The sequence below is a fragment of the Urtica dioica genome, chromosome 9 (genome assembly GCF_054948205.1).
Source record: "Urtica dioica subsp. dioica isolate 48M chromosome 9, U.dioica_male_clone48M_v1_H2, whole genome shotgun sequence".
NCBI lineage: Eukaryota > Viridiplantae > Streptophyta > Magnoliopsida > Rosales > Urticaceae > Urtica > Urtica dioica.
This window is the reverse complement of record NC_142764.1, coordinates 24,696,044-24,712,522: the sequence shown is the minus strand read 5'-3', so window position 1 is coordinate 24,712,522 and position 16,479 is coordinate 24,696,044. Positions and strand designations below refer to the sequence as shown.

At 32.8% G+C, this 16,479-nt stretch overlaps 1 protein-coding gene across 1 annotated transcript; it reads left to right on the top strand.

Moving 5' to 3' along the window:
• Positions 1 to 745: 745 nt before the first annotated feature.
• On the top strand, positions 746 to 3,600 carry LOC149386081 (equilibrative nucleotide transporter 3-like). Its single transcript, XM_089625789.1, has 9 exons — positions 746 to 1,045; positions 1,163 to 1,267; positions 1,348 to 1,503; positions 1,586 to 1,729; positions 2,187 to 2,292; positions 2,375 to 2,553; positions 2,657 to 2,799; positions 2,918 to 3,176; positions 3,263 to 3,600. Exons 1-9 carry the CDS (start codon positions 1,007 to 1,009, stop codon positions 3,371 to 3,373), a joined length of 1,242 nt encoding a protein of 413 aa, XP_089481915.1. The 5' UTR covers positions 746 to 1,006; the 3' UTR covers positions 3,374 to 3,600.
• The last annotated feature ends 12,879 nt before the right edge of the window (positions 3,601 to 16,479 follow it).

Below are 16,479 nucleotides of genomic sequence, written 5' to 3'. Positions count from 1 at the left end.
GAAGAGGGGATAAATTAACCGTTTTTTTATTTATTTATTTTTTGTTGATCCGATTTCAACTTGAACAGAACCGGATTTTTATCTATATAAATAAATATATAACAAAACAAAATAACAGTCGTATATAGTCTATTTGCGACTATAAAGATCTTTGACGTCTTTGGTGCGCGTTTACATGGTTTGGTCAACTCGAAATAAAAGGGAATCAGTATCAACAGTGCAATATAAGTGGGAATCTTTTTCTTTCTTTCTTTTTCTTTATTTTTCTTTTGTCTTTACTTATTCCTGGCAGAATATACTGTATTTAGATATTTGTATCATAAATATATTATTTAAAGCTTATTCATCATTACTCAATTTGCTTTAGTTGTTGCTTTCAAATTCCATTATTATTATTTATTAAAAAAAATCCATTATTATAACTATTAAAACAAAATTTTATAAAGCCTTCAAATTCCATTAATGGTTCGGCGTTAATGATATATATATATATATATATATATATATATATATATGTAATATGATGAGATGTGAATGCATACTAGATAATAGATGGCATATACGTATATTAATTTGCTTTTTTCCCTTCTTTTTTCTTAGCAGTCCATGTCCAACCATCCATAAAAAGCTTTACACTTTTTATTTATTTATATATTATTCGCATTCAAATATATAATATATATTTAGGCTCATAGCTCAGATCTCAGAAGATAAGGCCCATCATTCATCATTGGTCTACTTATTTATTATATTTTTTTTTTCTCTTACTCTCTAAATTCCTCTGCGGCAAATAACATATGTAATTGTAAACGCATATTTTGATCGTGGAAGCAATTATTAGAAAACAAAATACGCTCAAAAGATTGCGCTCATCGAGATATATTATATTATTTTTAAAAGCTATCAAAATATTCATCTATATAAATCTATAGAATTGACTGTGCAGTCTATATCAAACTCATTGACATATTGAAGACGAAACAGAGAAGAGAAAGAAAGAGAAGCCATGACGATCGAGTCTGGAGTTACGGTGGTGAACCACGAGGTTAGTTAGCCAGCTAGTAAAAGTGATTAATCTCGATGTTATATGTATATTGTTTATCCTTGTTTAATTTAACATAATAAATTTCTTATTTATAAAATAAATAAATAAAAAAAACAGGGCAAGTTAATGGCAATGTTTGTTTGCTGGGTACTGGGAATGGGCTCACTTGTTGCCTGGAACAGCATGCTCACAATCGGAGATTACTACTATGAATTATTCCCAGTAAGTACACACAGGACATAAAAATCGTCTTAAATTGAAAAATAATTATACACTAATACTCGTTTAATTTAAATACGAAGGATTACCATCCATCCCGGGTTTTGACGCTTGTGTACCAACCCTTCGCTCTGGGAATGATGATGATCATGGCGTACCACGAGGCCAAGATCGACACGAGGAAGCGCAATATCTTCGGATACGCGCTCTTCTTCGCCAGCACTTTTCTCCTCATCATTGTAAACAAACGCACTCATTTAGATTTATTATAATTATTTAAGGCTTAATTGTAGTTATTTATTAATTAATTATCATAAACAGGTTGATTTGGTGACATCTGGGAGAGGAGGCGTGGGGCCGTATTCGGGAATATGCACACTCGTGGCTGGCTTTGGCGTCGCCGACGCTTTTGTCCAAGGTGGCATGGTCGGCGATCTCGCCTTCATGCTTCCCGATTTTATGCAGGTAAGCTTTCGAAAAATAGATTTCCTTAATTTTTTTTTGGTCCATTAAGTAAATAGCCACATTTACAGAAATAGTCGATGTTTCGTAAATGTTACGTAAATAGTCATTTTCATATATTTAGTGAAGTAAATCTGAGATAATTAACTACTTTCATTTATTAGGTCACGCCATATTTATGGCTATTTACTTGAGATTTACGAAACCTTAATTATATAGCAATTACAAACGTTTTAATTGACTATCTATCTATTTTTTTTTCGCTTAAACGTTAAAATTATAGTTGAACTATCAAATAGTTTAGAAAAATAACTCAAACAAAGACAAGACGCAGATGCGACATATTAGGGGATATTTAGGCATAAGATGATGAGCCGCATTTTTTATAGTAGATTATAATTTTAATTGAGGATAAGCATTGAACTATTTCAAACAATTTTTTGTTTTTATTGTGTTGCAGTCCTTCATGGCTGGCTTGGCCGCGTCGGGAGTTTTGACTTCTGGCCTGAGATTGGTGACGAGAGCCGCTTTTGACCAAACCAGCCGCGGCCTTCGCAAGGGAGCTTGTAAGTGCATTTTTTTTAAAAAAAGAAACACAAATAAATAGTCTCTGAATTATTACGCGGACTCATACGAGCGAACTCGCAGTGCTGTTTCTTGCGTTGGCTTCGCTCATTGAATTCGCTTGCATATTTCTGTACGCGTACGTGTTCCCGAAGCTTCCAATCGTGAAGCACTTCCGGAGGAAAGCTGCCTCGGAAGGTTCCAAAACCGTCTCGGCCGATCTCGCGGCCGTTGGCATCGTCGACGCGCACTCTGACCAAGCGGTACTAACAATAAACATATAATCGCTTAATTACCGCCTTTTCTGCTTTGCTTTCCATCCACAGCATTCTAACTCAAATTTTTTTATTTTTTATTTTTTTAAAGGTTATGAAGCCAATGAGCAAGAAGAAGCTGATAATGGAGACCCTTGATTACTGCCTCGGCCTCTACATGATCTACGTCATCACGCTCTCCATCTTCCCCGGCTTCTTGTACGAAAACACCGGGGAACACGGCTTGGGCACATGGTAAGAATGAAAAAAATTATAGTTATTAATTTTGACACAAATTTTGGAGACCTTATTAGTATTTCAATAATTGAACATTATATATAGAGTGATTTATTTATTTTGTTGGGGGGGTCAGGTATCCACTAGTATTGATTGCCATGTACAACTTGTTGGACTTGGTTGGGAGATACCTTCCGCTGGTGAAGATTCTGAACATAGAATCAAGAAAAGGACTCATGGTTGCGATTCTGTCGCGGATTCTGTTCATACCGGCTTTCTATTTCACGGCAAAATACGCCGACCAAGGCTGGATGATAATGCTCGTCTCTCTCCTCGGTCTCACCAATGGACACCTCACCGTCTGCGTTCTCACCGCCGCCCCCAAGGGCTACATGGTATTTTTTTTTTTTTTAAGTACCTTAAATTATGGATATCATCTATGTATGAATAAATTTTTTATTTTTATTTTATTTTATTACAGGGACCTGAACAAAATGCTTTGGGCAACATTCTAGTGGTGTTTCTTTTGGGAGGAATTTTCTCAGGGGTCTGTCTTGATTGGTTGTGGCTCATTGGCCACTCCTCATTCTAGTTCTACTAAAATATTATGACTAAATATATAGTATATTATTTTACATGTTTTGGTAGATTCTTTTAAAGTCAATATTTGGGTTAGAAGGTATAAGCTTTAGGAGAGACAAATGCATAAATGTGCTATTGAATTATCTGAACTTCAAGTTTTTCTTACTTTATTTATTCATTTTATGGTTGCAAGTATTTGTATATTTATTTTATTTTAATCTTTTTTGCTTATTATCATTTTTTTTTATATTATTACCATCTTAGAAGAGTTGAATTGATATTTTTCTAAATTGTTTAGCCATGACGATGGATATGTCAATTGCGATCGCATAGTCACTATTATTCATAGGCAAGAAAATAATTAAAAAAAAAATATTTATTTCTTAATTACACTTCTTCTCGAGGCCCTTGATGCCATTTTGGTTTACAAGGGGCGAGGTTACGACCTAGAGGAGGCTCGTTTGATCCTTAGTTTCATATTTTTGTCTTTGTCTTTTTCTATTCATTCGAGATTCTCTGTTCGGATCCTTTTATTCTACCGGGAGGACTTTCTGGCCAACCACCTCTCTTCGATGTACCCGAGTTTTGGGCCTTGTGTTGTGGGTTTTCTTCTCAGGTTATGGTGAAGTGTGGCATTGCCCTTGCCTCGGGTGGATTTTGGTGTTTCTATCGATACTGTCAACATCGCTCCTAGCTCCTCCCCGACATGGTCACATATCTTCCGCACTCCTTGAGGCGGGTCTGCTGTGGCCTTCTTCCTCGGGTGGATTTTGTTGCTGTATTGTGTTTGTTTTTGTTTTTTTGGAATGGATATAAATTAGTCGCTTTTCACTATATTTGTTTGGTTTCGTGACATATATTGTATATATAAGATGAAGAATAATATTTTTCAATGGTCATCGAACCGCAGTTGCTTGAATCTCTCTAACCATTTCGTCTATATTGAAAGAGTCAAAGGAGTGCTCGAATTTTAATGTGCTCTATATTCAATATGATTCCACAAGATCTAGTTTCGTTCATACTTCCAAGACAACGATTATCTATACTTAGTATCAGATCTATTTCGATCTAGACTCGTATTATGTATAAGATATGTTTTCACTTGTATCAATAAATATTTTACCATTGTTCTAAAGCTTGTGCGATGAGCACGCGATTTTTTCGTAATAATAATAATAATAATAATAATAATAGGATGTCGCTTAATGGCTATCTTAATGAGTTTAAAATGGTAAATATTACTTGAATCACCTTATTTCTAAAATAGTACTTGATAACACCTCGCTTCTCATTCTTATTATGAGAATACTAATTTTATTATGAAAAAAATATATTTTATAGTTTTTTCTTGTTATTTACAGTTTTATTAGACTTATTTTTTTACTTTTCAGTTTTGCTTCAATTTTATTAATTGTTTACAGTAGGCCTGTGCACGGTCCGGTCCGGTCCAAAACCGGCCAAAAAATCGGACCGGACCGCTCAAAACGGTCCAAAAAAACTCAAACCGGACCGGACAAAAAAACTGTAAAAACCGGATCGGACCGGACCGTTTTGAACCGTTTGGACCGTCTTGAACCGTTTAGACCGGACCGGACCGTTTTAGACCGTTTTGGACCGTTTGGACCGTTTTGAACCGTTTTACATAATTAAATTTAAAAAAACCATTAATTTTCCACCAAAACAAAAACATATATAGTCATTTATGGGAGGGAAATACATGCACAAATGCCTAATTTGGCTAATTGGACATTAATTTATTTTTTTTAAATAAACCGGTCCGGTCCGGTTCAACGGTTTTTTTTTTTAAAAAAACCGGACCGGACCGTTTGAAGTGAGTAGACCGGACCGGACCGAACCGGGGAAAAAAAACTGTTTTAAACCGGACCGAACCAGGGAAAAAAACTGTTTTAAACCGGACCGGCGGTCTAAAAATCACCGGTCCGGTCCGGTTTATGGTTTTTACGGTTTTTTTTTTGCGCCGCCCTAGTTTACAGTTTTATTAAAACATCTATAAAATCATATGAAAATAAAAAACCGAGGTATTTACGAAATGTTTTAAAATTTGAGGTATTTCGGGAATCATCAAGAATTCCCATGGTCAATAAGTTTGGTTGGGCCTTCCACTCTGGTGCAAAATCGAAACCTAATTTAGCTAAGTTGTACTTCTAGATCTAATATCGGGACCTAAACTTGGATGATCTCATTTCTCGAAAATTCCATATAGAAATTCTTACGAGAACGTGTACAGATGTACACAACGTACTTTCCTTGGAGTTTGTATTATGTAACAATAGTTGTAGAACGTATTCAAATTTTGGTGCAATAGAAGAGGAGAGAGACAGAGTCAGAGTCGTGGTTTATATGTAGTACAAAGTTTTAAGCGGTACAAGCAAAACCAAGTACAAATATGGCCGATGACCACATTTTAATATTGAATATCAGCCTCAAAAATCTAGCTGAGAGAAAACAAATTCTCGCTACATGTACTGCACTATTAAACTAGGACTTTGTCATTGTACGATAATTTTTTATTATCACTTTTTTATTTTCTTTTTCTTATATCATTGTGTACCGCTTCCATCTATAAACATGAATGAGTTTTATGCAATGTTTTATAATTTCAGTCAGAGAAGAATTTTGTATCGAAAAGGTTAAGTGAAACGTCATTGAGTGCAGCGTTGATGAAAACTAACAATTATGAACTTTTTTCATAGTTAATCAATATCCGTTTGTTTTTTGGAATTTTCATTAACGATGCACTCAATTATGTTTCTATCCTTTTGGCATTGGACATTGCTTCCTTGTTTTCCCTGGAAACCGGTATGGAAAATACTCTTCCCTCATCAGTTATTTAATTTAAATATTTTCTTGTCAATCTCAAAAATCTCTACAATAATCATTTTGTTAAATGATTATTCTTTTTCTTTAAGGGATTTGTTATCATGAAATATCTTTTATCTGAAAGTATCTCACTTCTTCTTTACTACCCAAAATTTTAATAAATTTCAAAATCGAGAACTTTCTACTGGTCAAACAGGTGATTTCAAAGAACAATTCTCGATTCAGAATTTACAAAATTTTAGAGATTATTTTATTAGAATGGAAATAATTTGGGGAAGAAAGTCCAACGGGTTAGGAATGAGCACCGCTACCTCCTCATTATTCTGAATCTAGACCCTTTTTTTCCCTGCTTAAATATACAAATATACTTTGAGGAAGAATTAATCCTAGACTTTAGACATACTTTGGCATATGATCAGAAGCTGTATTCTTTTTTTTTTTCTACTCCTTGTTTAATTATGATTCATATTCTTCTGTTCTGTACATATAATGCAAGTGTTTATAGGAAAAGAAAAAAAAAAGGAAGAAAAAAGAAAATTACACGACTAAGCGACTTGAAACGTTGATATTGTGAACTAATCAACGTTTTAAGATTTTAAGCAAAAAGGTCAATTTTGATGATGTAACAATTAATTCAAAATTTGTATTTCACTTGGTGTAGTTAATTGTGAGATTTTTTTTTTTTTTTTACTTTTAAGTTCATTAATTATAGCAATTATTTTGTTTGAATTTTTTTTGGGCGGTTTAGTTCTTTTTTACATGATGAAGTTGTTTGAATAAATCCAGAAGTTTTGGGTTGTGTCTGGTAGTTAACTCAAAAAGTTTTTGTTTTCTATTTCCTAATTTTTGTAGTTGTACTGAAAAATTATTTTGGAGTTGTTTTCAAAAAGCTGTTTGGTACAGTTTTCATTTTTGTTTTTGAGAAAGTGAAAAAACTGAAAAAAGTGTTTGGTACAGTTTTCATTTTTGTTTTTGAAGAAATGAAAAGAGAAGATGAGGAGAAGGAGGAGAGAAGAGAAGAATTTTTTTTCCAAAAACACATTTTATTTGTTTTCAGTTTTCTTTACTTTTTTACAAAACAACGTCAAAATTTTTTGAAACAAACACATTTTTACTTTTTGTTTTCAAATATTTCAACTCAAAAACTCAAAAACTGTTTTTGAGATAAGAACCAAACATGACCTTGGACTCTCTCTCTCTCTCTCCGGTTGGTAATGGTGAGGCTTAGGGTTAGGGATAGGGATGTTGCTTATGTTTCCGTTCCCGACGGCGACGATCTATGTCGACTATGCGCTCAATGAGTATTTGATCGCCGACACGCGAGCGTCTTATTTCTCGCAAAGATCGGCGATTTTTTCAATCCACAAAAATAGAGAAATCTGTTCTTTGAAACTTTCTTTATCTCTCTCTTTACTCACGATCTTCTCTCTTTTCGCCATGGCCGCCGCTTCGGCCTTAGCTTAAACTCCGACCATGACACATCGATCGCCACGGCGACAAGTGATCAATGCCCGCGTCGTCTCCACCTTCGGCGACTACCTCTGCTCCGATGAAGACTCTCACTGCTTCGCCTCCGGTCTCCACATCGCTACTCCGACGACCTCCATCGCTTTAGCTACAGCCCCTTGGTACGAGTCAATTAATTATTTTTTATTTATTTAATTATACAATATCTTTTAGATTAGATTCGTTAGCGTTTGTGGTGGTAATTGTGATTATTTGGTCATTTTTATGTGTTTGATTTTTGTTCAATATTTTTTAGATTAGATATGAGTTTCATTTGTTCTTTTTGTTATTTACAATTCTGAATCGTGTACAGTTAATTCCTGTAAATATTTGTTAATGTTTGTTAATAATAGTTAGCTATTGTAAATATGAAGTCGTGTTCATCTTTGCCGGCAAATTCTTTTATGGCAAATTCTTTTATGGTTTTTTTACAGCTATTAATCGTTAATTATTATTAATTTCGGTATATATATTTGTGTTAATATCTTTAACATGTGTTTATTTGTAATTTTTTGCAGCCAGAAAAATCTGGGCACACGGGGTTTGAGCGCCACAATGAAGAGTAAAAATCGGAGCAGAGAGACAAATTCATTGTTAATGGAAAAAGAGAGAGAGAGAGAGAGAGAGAGAGAGAGAGAGAGAGAGAGAGAGAGAGAGAGGAATTATTGATCATTCAACGATTTATAGTCAACTCGTTAAAGACTTGTATTTTTAATTTTTAATTATGAAATGTTTAATTAATGATATTTTAAATATTTGATCCTCGTTTATTTATGTTAATGGCTATTTTACAAAATTAACAAAACGTTGACTATTTAACAAAATTTAAGTTTGGTGACTAATTAGCAATAGAGCCCAAAAAAAGTATGTTTTTGCATTAACATAAATGATTTTCATCAACGGTCAACTGTTGATGTGAGAGAGGAGGTGGGATCCACATGTAAGATTGGTCCCACTCCTCTCTCACATCAACGGGCCGCTCCTCTTTTACTAAGTAGGGAAGACTAAATAATGAATCAAAATAAATTCAATAATATTCATGTTATATAACTAGATTCAATTATAGATTAAATACTTCACACTTTTTTCTTTACCCCCATTTTGACTCTCATTCTCTTTTATCTCTCCGGAAAAGTAATTTTCCTTTGTTTGTGTTTTTTCATATTTTCATATTATTTTCGATGTATGTTGGAGATTACTGAATAATACAGTGGAATATAAGGAATTTATATTAACTTGTTGGCCATACTACTGAAAAATAATAATTAAATATGAAATCTGTAGTAAAAAAATTCGATTAACTAATTTTCTTTTGGCAGTTTCTAATGACTGATTTGCACTTTTCTATTAGGGTCTATTAGGAAAATAACCAACTTAAACATTTTACATTGTTAAATAATCAACGTTTGGTAAATCTTAAGTAAATAGCAACCTCCATTTATTAGGTCACGTCATTATTTATGGCTATTTACCTAAGATTTCGTTGGCTATTTAGCAATGTCAAATGTTTAAGTTGACTATTTTCCTAATTTTTTGTTTATACTATTTCTGAAAATAATTCAGATGATTTCCTATGAACTTCACCGTATTCTTAAATAATATTCATATATCAACAATCCTCCAAACCTATGGAAAAACTTTTAAACTTCACTTTTTAATTCAAAAATAAATTTTGAATGAGATTCTTGGACTTTTAAAGAAAGAGAGACAAAATAAAATTAAGAGATTTGTAACTAATTATTAGGTCACTTTAAACATGTGATTTTGGATCTAACATATGTTTGACAATTTTTAGGGATATAGCCAAATGGCTTATGTGGCAATAATTAAGGTCTTATTTGTCCTTATTTATTAATAAATTCGTCACTGTCTCTCTCATATTTTTTTTCAAATATTTTTTTTTGCATCAAAACTTCAAAAATTTGTATCTTTCTCATACGAACCCGAAATCGAGTTATTTCAAATCCTACAAATTCGTGGCGTTGCGATTTTCAAAAATAGACCCATTGTGTTTGATAATAATTATTTTTAATGCATCATATTTACATTTCCATTTTTTTTTATAATTTCAAAAAATTTCAGTTATTTCCATATTTAAGGTAGCTTTTTCTACATCTATGGTATTAAGCATTATTTTTCATCAAACACAATGTATCTATTTTTTAAGATCTCGGCGTCACGAATCCGTAGGATTTGGAATCACTCAATTTCGAGTTCATATGAGATAGATATGGTTTTTTTGAAGTTTTTATGTAAAAAAAAAGTGTAGGAAAAAAATAGGAGAGAGAAAATGACGAATTTATTAATAAATAAGGGTAAATAAGACCTTAATTATTGCCACATAATCATGTTGATTATTTTCCTAAAAGTTGTGAAACATAGACTAAAAACAAATTTTATAGTTTCATTTTGGATATTTCGCTACAATGCCCTAAAATTAAAGAAGTAGTTTAGAGTAAAAATGGAGGCGAAAAAGAAAACAACGTATCCATGTTATTAGTTTCGTCCATAATGCAACGAGAGGTCTATTTTCGTATCATGAATTAATACTATTGAATCTATTTTTGAATTTCGATACACTATTGAGTCTAATTAGTGAAATATATAAAATGGATAATTATATTAGTGTGGCTGTTGCATCAAGGATATCCATTTCATTACGGCACCAAAGCCACTTAAAAAGAACAAAAGCCCATACAAAGATTCTTGAGGAGTTCAAGTATCATCCTATTTTAATTTAGTAATTAATCATCGGATTTGAAATTGGTAAATATAATCATCTGAGTTAACGAATACGGTGGAATTGTAAAATCAAGAACAAAAGAACCATTAGAAAAGAAAATAAGTCTTTAGAAGCGACAAAAAATATTTCCAAAGGCCCAAATACTGCTTCTAAAGTAGTTTAAAAGCACCGTAAGCGATAAAATCTGCTTATAAAACTCCGCTTCTAAATGACGTAAAAGCGAAAAGACGTCACTTCTAAAGATTAGAATCGACACTTATAGAAACAATATATATCGCTTCTAATGTTTCTTCTGAAAGTGAAAGTGTATCAAAAATTGATAAGAAACTAGTCGCTTCTATTAATCAAACACTTATAATTTAAATTCAGTTTTCATAAATCTTGGTGGTGGTATTAGAAGAAACTTGCCGCTTTTAATTAGAAGCATGGTTAAGACCGTTAGAACTGAGTTTGTTAGACTTTTGCAATTAAGGTCCTTTGAGTTATTGTAATTAGGCACTCGTCTCATTAAGCCGTAAATCAGTATATAAAGATTGAGAGAGAGATCTTGAGTAAGAGAGAAATAAAATATTCTTGCTATGAAGATTGTTCAGAAGCTCTTGTAATTGGTGATCTGATTCTTCATCGGATTTTGTGATTGCTTCATAATGGATCGGGAAAACAACATGTCTCACACCTTGACTTAATTTAGGATTCATATCGAATCCGAACCAAGAATAAAATCGCAATGTCTTTACTTTTTGTTCTCGGCGCCTTTTGCTCTAAATATTTTGTGTAGGATATTATCTCTGGTAATGTTTTGATTTTTTTTATTAACGCATTTGAGTGTTTTCCGTTGTTATTATCTAACACAAACACTATCTCATTTTGTTTGATAAAATTTATCTTTACTAAAAAATATTCGATGATATTTATAATTTTATATAGCCGTTCAAAACGGTTCGACCTGAATCTAGATTTAGAGACCGTTTCGATATCGGATCGAATCGAAGCGGACTATGTAGAGTGTCAAATGGACTGGATGACTGTAACATTATTTTAATAGTAATGTTATGTGATTGAAATTTTCCCTTTAAAATATTATTTAATATTGTAAATATGCACAGTTTAATTAGAGTAAAAATAAACTCAGATATGTTCGGGTACATGCGGTTATATATACAAAGAAGTTATAAATACTTCTTCCTATGGCTTGTCTTCTTTTAAATACATAAGGAAGGGGAGAAAATAAAAACTTAATTACCTTTCCAAATCGAATTTGTGCCATTTGTAAGTTGTTACGCCAATATTTTTCCGTCCAAGTTACTTAAGAAAATCTATCTGGCTAAGTTTACACTTGTCATAAGATCAACTTATCTAGCTTACGCTTGGTACTAATTTACACTTGTCATTCGGGTTTTAAAAAGCAATATTTTACATATCCCATTACTGCCTTGTCGCTTTTAAATCTTTTCATGTCAAGAAATTGCGTTGTCGCAGCAGAATTATGTGTTTCTTTTGCTTTTCCTCTATACTTAACTTCATGCATGGAATCAGTATGTACCTGGAGTGTTAGCAAACATAATACATATCCATTGCTTCTCCATCAAGTACGTACTTGTCTAGTTTTGTTCTCCTTGTTAACACAAGTGTCTTGATAATTTAATCTTCTCTAGTATATAGAATATACGAAGATCTTAGCCTTAGTTTAGAAACTCCATTACTTCACTATCCCTTTCCTAACGTGGAAGAAATCCATTTTGGAATTTGCTTTTTCTCTACTTAATCAGCTTCATGCATGGAATCAGGGAAATACGTGGAGTGAAGCAATATTAATGCATGATACTTATCAAAAGATCATTCTCTTTCATGAATTAGCCAATCCAGTTTTTTTCTTTTCTATGCTTAATTTTCTCCTAGTTCACATATATATACATATATATATATATTGTAGTTCTAATACTTGGTTTACAAGTAAAAATGTTGGCATTTAGAAACTCATTACTCATGAGAGGCCAAAAACAAAATCCAAACATTCTCTCTTTCCCAGTGAGAAACTACAAGAAATCCTCACTTGTCCCCGTCACGTGGAAAAGACCCGAAATCGGGTGGATAAAGCTGAACTTCGACGGATCTTCGGACATAAATTCTAAGAGAGCAAGCATTGGAGGGGTGTTTAGGAACCACAAGGCCGAGTTCTTGCTAGGCTACGCCGAGTCCATTGGCGAGGCCAAGAGCACTACAGCGGAGTTCTCGGCCCTAAGAAGAGGTCTAGAGTTGGTGTTGGAGAACAAGTGGAGGAATGTATGGCTCGAAGGAGACGCCGAGACGTTGATCGAATTTATTAATAACCGTAGCCGAGTCAAGTGCAAGGAGTGTCAAAATCACGGCACCCAAATAAAAAAAATTATTCTGGGACTCAATTGCGTTGCCTCTCATATTCCTAGAAAAGGAAATAGGATCGCCCATAAACTAGCTCGGATTGGGATTAGCTCCGAGAGCCCTAAAGTTTGGATTGGCCAGCCTCCTCCGGAAATTTTGCGGTTTCTGCTCGAAGATGCCGATGGTAAAAATACTTGATTGTTGAAATTTAGTTCGACCTTTTTGTAAATATATGTTTTAAAATGTGTACGTTTTGTAAGGCTGTGCTTGTAAGTGTTGTAGCATATGTGCAAGATGTATGATATTAGAGTGTCCACAGAATTAAAAAGTTCGTATAGATTTTAGTGTTTTTTTTTAACTGTGTATATAAAAATAAGCTGGTTAATGTAATTTATCTTTACTTATAATACAAGCTATATGTACGAAAAAGAGCCAAAAAGAGCTCATGGTTTATTTATTGAATACTATATCAGAATATTCGGTAAATAGTCGACATTTGATATATGAAAATGACTAATTATTTAAGATTTTACATTTGAAAGTGGTTATTTATCTATAAATTATTATCAAAACGATCGTCTTAACTCAAGTATTTTTGGCTTTCTCAAACTCAAAAGTATTCTTCACTGGCGATCGTGATGCCATAAAATTATTTTGATAATTTTAGATATGATAATAATTCATATCATAAATGAAAATAGTGCTAGAAATACCATAGACTTCGAATTCAGATCCTTTGTCTTTTTTTTGGTGTCCATCTAATTAAAATAAGTCAATTTAATAACAATTATTTAGCAAAATAGCCAAATCAAACCTTTAAAATTGCTAAATAGCCAAGGTTTTGTAAATACTAAGTAAATAGCCAGATATCATTTAAGACACTTCTAAATTTACCAAAACGCCCAGACTTTCCCGCCCATAACACACAGTTGACTTTAAAAAGAAAAACAATAAAATAGGTAACGTGATTCCGAGAATCGAGGAAGTAATAACTGCATTTAAAACCGAATACTCCCCACCGATTTTTACTCTGCCATAAAAAAAAAATCGCTCCCAAAATTATTTTCATAAACCAGCTCCTCTCTCCGACGAACTGCAATATTTTGGCGACTTCCGACGAACTGCAACTATTTTTCAGACCTGCTCCTCTCTCCGGCTGTAACAGGTATGCATGTGTGATTTTTTTTCGATTGGAACTCTTATTTACTAATGTTCAACCTCGATTTACATATTAAAAATTTTCAATTTTTTTTTTTTTTGGAATCGATTTTGAAATTAGATGGTATGGAACATTCCTCTCCCTATGTGTAATGAATCCGTGGATTATTGGTCATTAATCCTAAAATTTACACAAAACCCTTTTCATCACAATGAAATTTGGGGGATCCGACTATTGTGATTTTAAATTTTAAATCATGTGTTATTCAGTGATTATTATGTTTATTGTATATCCTTTTGAATGTTTAAATGTTGTTGGAACGAGTTTGATGTATAAATCTTGATGTGTTATATATATATATATATCTTGATGCGCAGTAAAATGAAATCATGTATCAGTGTGTTAGTTTTCCCGATATACCATTGTGAATGCGTTTAGAAAATTGGGTGTTTGGATGTTAGAAGAAAAAATTGGAGTCGACATATTTTGCAGTAAATCTGAGTAAATATTGGATAGTCTAAGTTATTTGGACCAAATACTCTTTTACACATATTTACTGCTGAGTTTGGATGTTAGAAGAAAATAATAATAGTCGACATATTTTGCAGTAAATCTGAGTAAATATTGTATAGTCTAAGTTTTTTGGATCAAATATTTTTTTACACATATTTACTGCTGAGTTTGGATGTTAGAAGAAAATAATAGTAGTCGACATATTTTGCAGTAAATCTGAGTAAATATCACACAGTCTAAGTTTTTTGACCTTTTCTTTGTTTACACATATTTACATCTCAAGAAGAACGGCAAACCGGTTGCAGTGAAGCTTGCCATCAATGAGAGAACAAAATGCGTTATAAAGAAACCAACAATGCTACATTCAGCATATGTCACGAAGAAGAAAGTAACAAAGCAGGTTGATGAGAATCCAAGCAGCCAGTCTAGTTTCTCACTCAACATCGATGATGTCTAAACCGTTTATCTTTCTTTTTAATTCACCACCAGGATTTCAAAATTTATTCTATTACTTAATGATGTGTATTTTGAGATTTATGTTTGCTAACTCTTTTGGTACTTTGGATTCTTCGTTAATCCAAAGAAACATATATATGAGTAAACTTTGTCATTACTAAGACCTATATATTTTGATATTATTGGTTAAACTGAAACATGACTTATGTAAATCTGGGTAAATAACTTATCGACGCAAATGTAAATGAACACTCAACCAACATTATTTACATTAGTTTACTGATCCCTACAGAAATCAAGAATGCAATATAAATCTGGACGAAAAATATAAGAAAGAATATATAAAAAGAAACAAAAAAATTACAACTGCCACGTCCATTTAGTTCCTAAAATAAATGGATCATTAATAGACTAAATCATGTTCACACTTATATCAAGAAATACAATTCCAAAAATTTCGGGAATAAATTTCATTCAAAAATTCAAATTAGTAATTCAAAATTCAAACGCTCATGGGCAATTTTCGGAAATAAAAAAACCTATTATTGGGCCACGTAATCGGAATGACTATTTACTTAGTATTTACAAAACCTTGGCTATTTAGCAATTTTAAAAGTTTGAGTTGGCTATTTTGCTAAATTACCCATTTAATAAAATGATGACATGATTTATTTTGATTGGATGGACACCAAAGGAAACACCAAAAATAAACAAAAGATCCGAGTTCTAGACTTCGTCCTCATTAAAAATTTGATCGCCGAAAAAAGTCCAATATAATCTAAAAGTGTTGACCGCTAAAAATAAGAGTCAAGAAAGGTCAATTGAGTCGGCCTCATCTCAACTCAACAAGACGTTGATTGAGAAGGAGAGTCGAGCTTAAACTCTCCCTTTTTGATTCTGCTACGATTATTCATACGCCCAGAAAATGTAATACTGTAGCCCATCTCCTTGCTAAAATGGCTTTGAATTTCCACGCACCAGCCATCTGGTATGACTACGCTCCTCCCGGTCCGTGGGAGAGCATTTTGGCAGATTTGCCCAATTAATGACCAGTCCAAGTGACTTTTCCTCAAAAAAAAAAAAAAAAAAGAAAAAAAAAAGAAGGAGAGTCGAGAAATGTAAATTGGGTCAGATAAAAGCGCATGGATCAAATTTGAACGACGAACTCGAAATAATAGCTGACATTAATGAGGATGTTACGAGGTCAATATAAATGCGAGATAATTGTTCACAATGATATCTAGATATAATGTTGAAAAAGCCATCTCATATTTTACTCTGTTGGAGACTAGCAACTATTCTTTTGTAGTCCGAGCTTAGATTCTAAATGATAGATATCATTGTGAACAATTATCTCATATTTTACTCTGTTGGAGACTAGCAACTATTCTTTTGTAGTCCGAGCTTAGAATCTAAATGATATTTAGAATCCCTTTTTTTTTTCTTATCTTGTCACTTTCAATCTAGTTTTTTGCTATACTGAATTCCATTACAGAATTATCATTTCATATTATATCTGATTTCTATATTAAGTTTA

What these genes read in the sequence shown, in the direction of transcription:
- LOC149386081 (XM_089625789.1), top strand. Translation starts at nt 1,007, where the DNA reads ATGACGATCGAGTCTGGAGTTACGGTGGTGAACCACGAG. An exon ending in TTACGGTGGTGAACCACGAG is followed by an intron (nt 1,046 to 1,162) that starts GTTAGTTAGCCA and finishes TAAAAAAAACAG; the next exon opens with GGCAAGTTAATGGCAATGTT. An exon ending in TGCTTCCCGATTTTATGCAG is followed by an intron (nt 1,730 to 2,186) that starts GTAAGCTTTCGA and finishes ATTGTGTTGCAG; the next exon opens with TCCTTCATGGCTGGCTTGGC.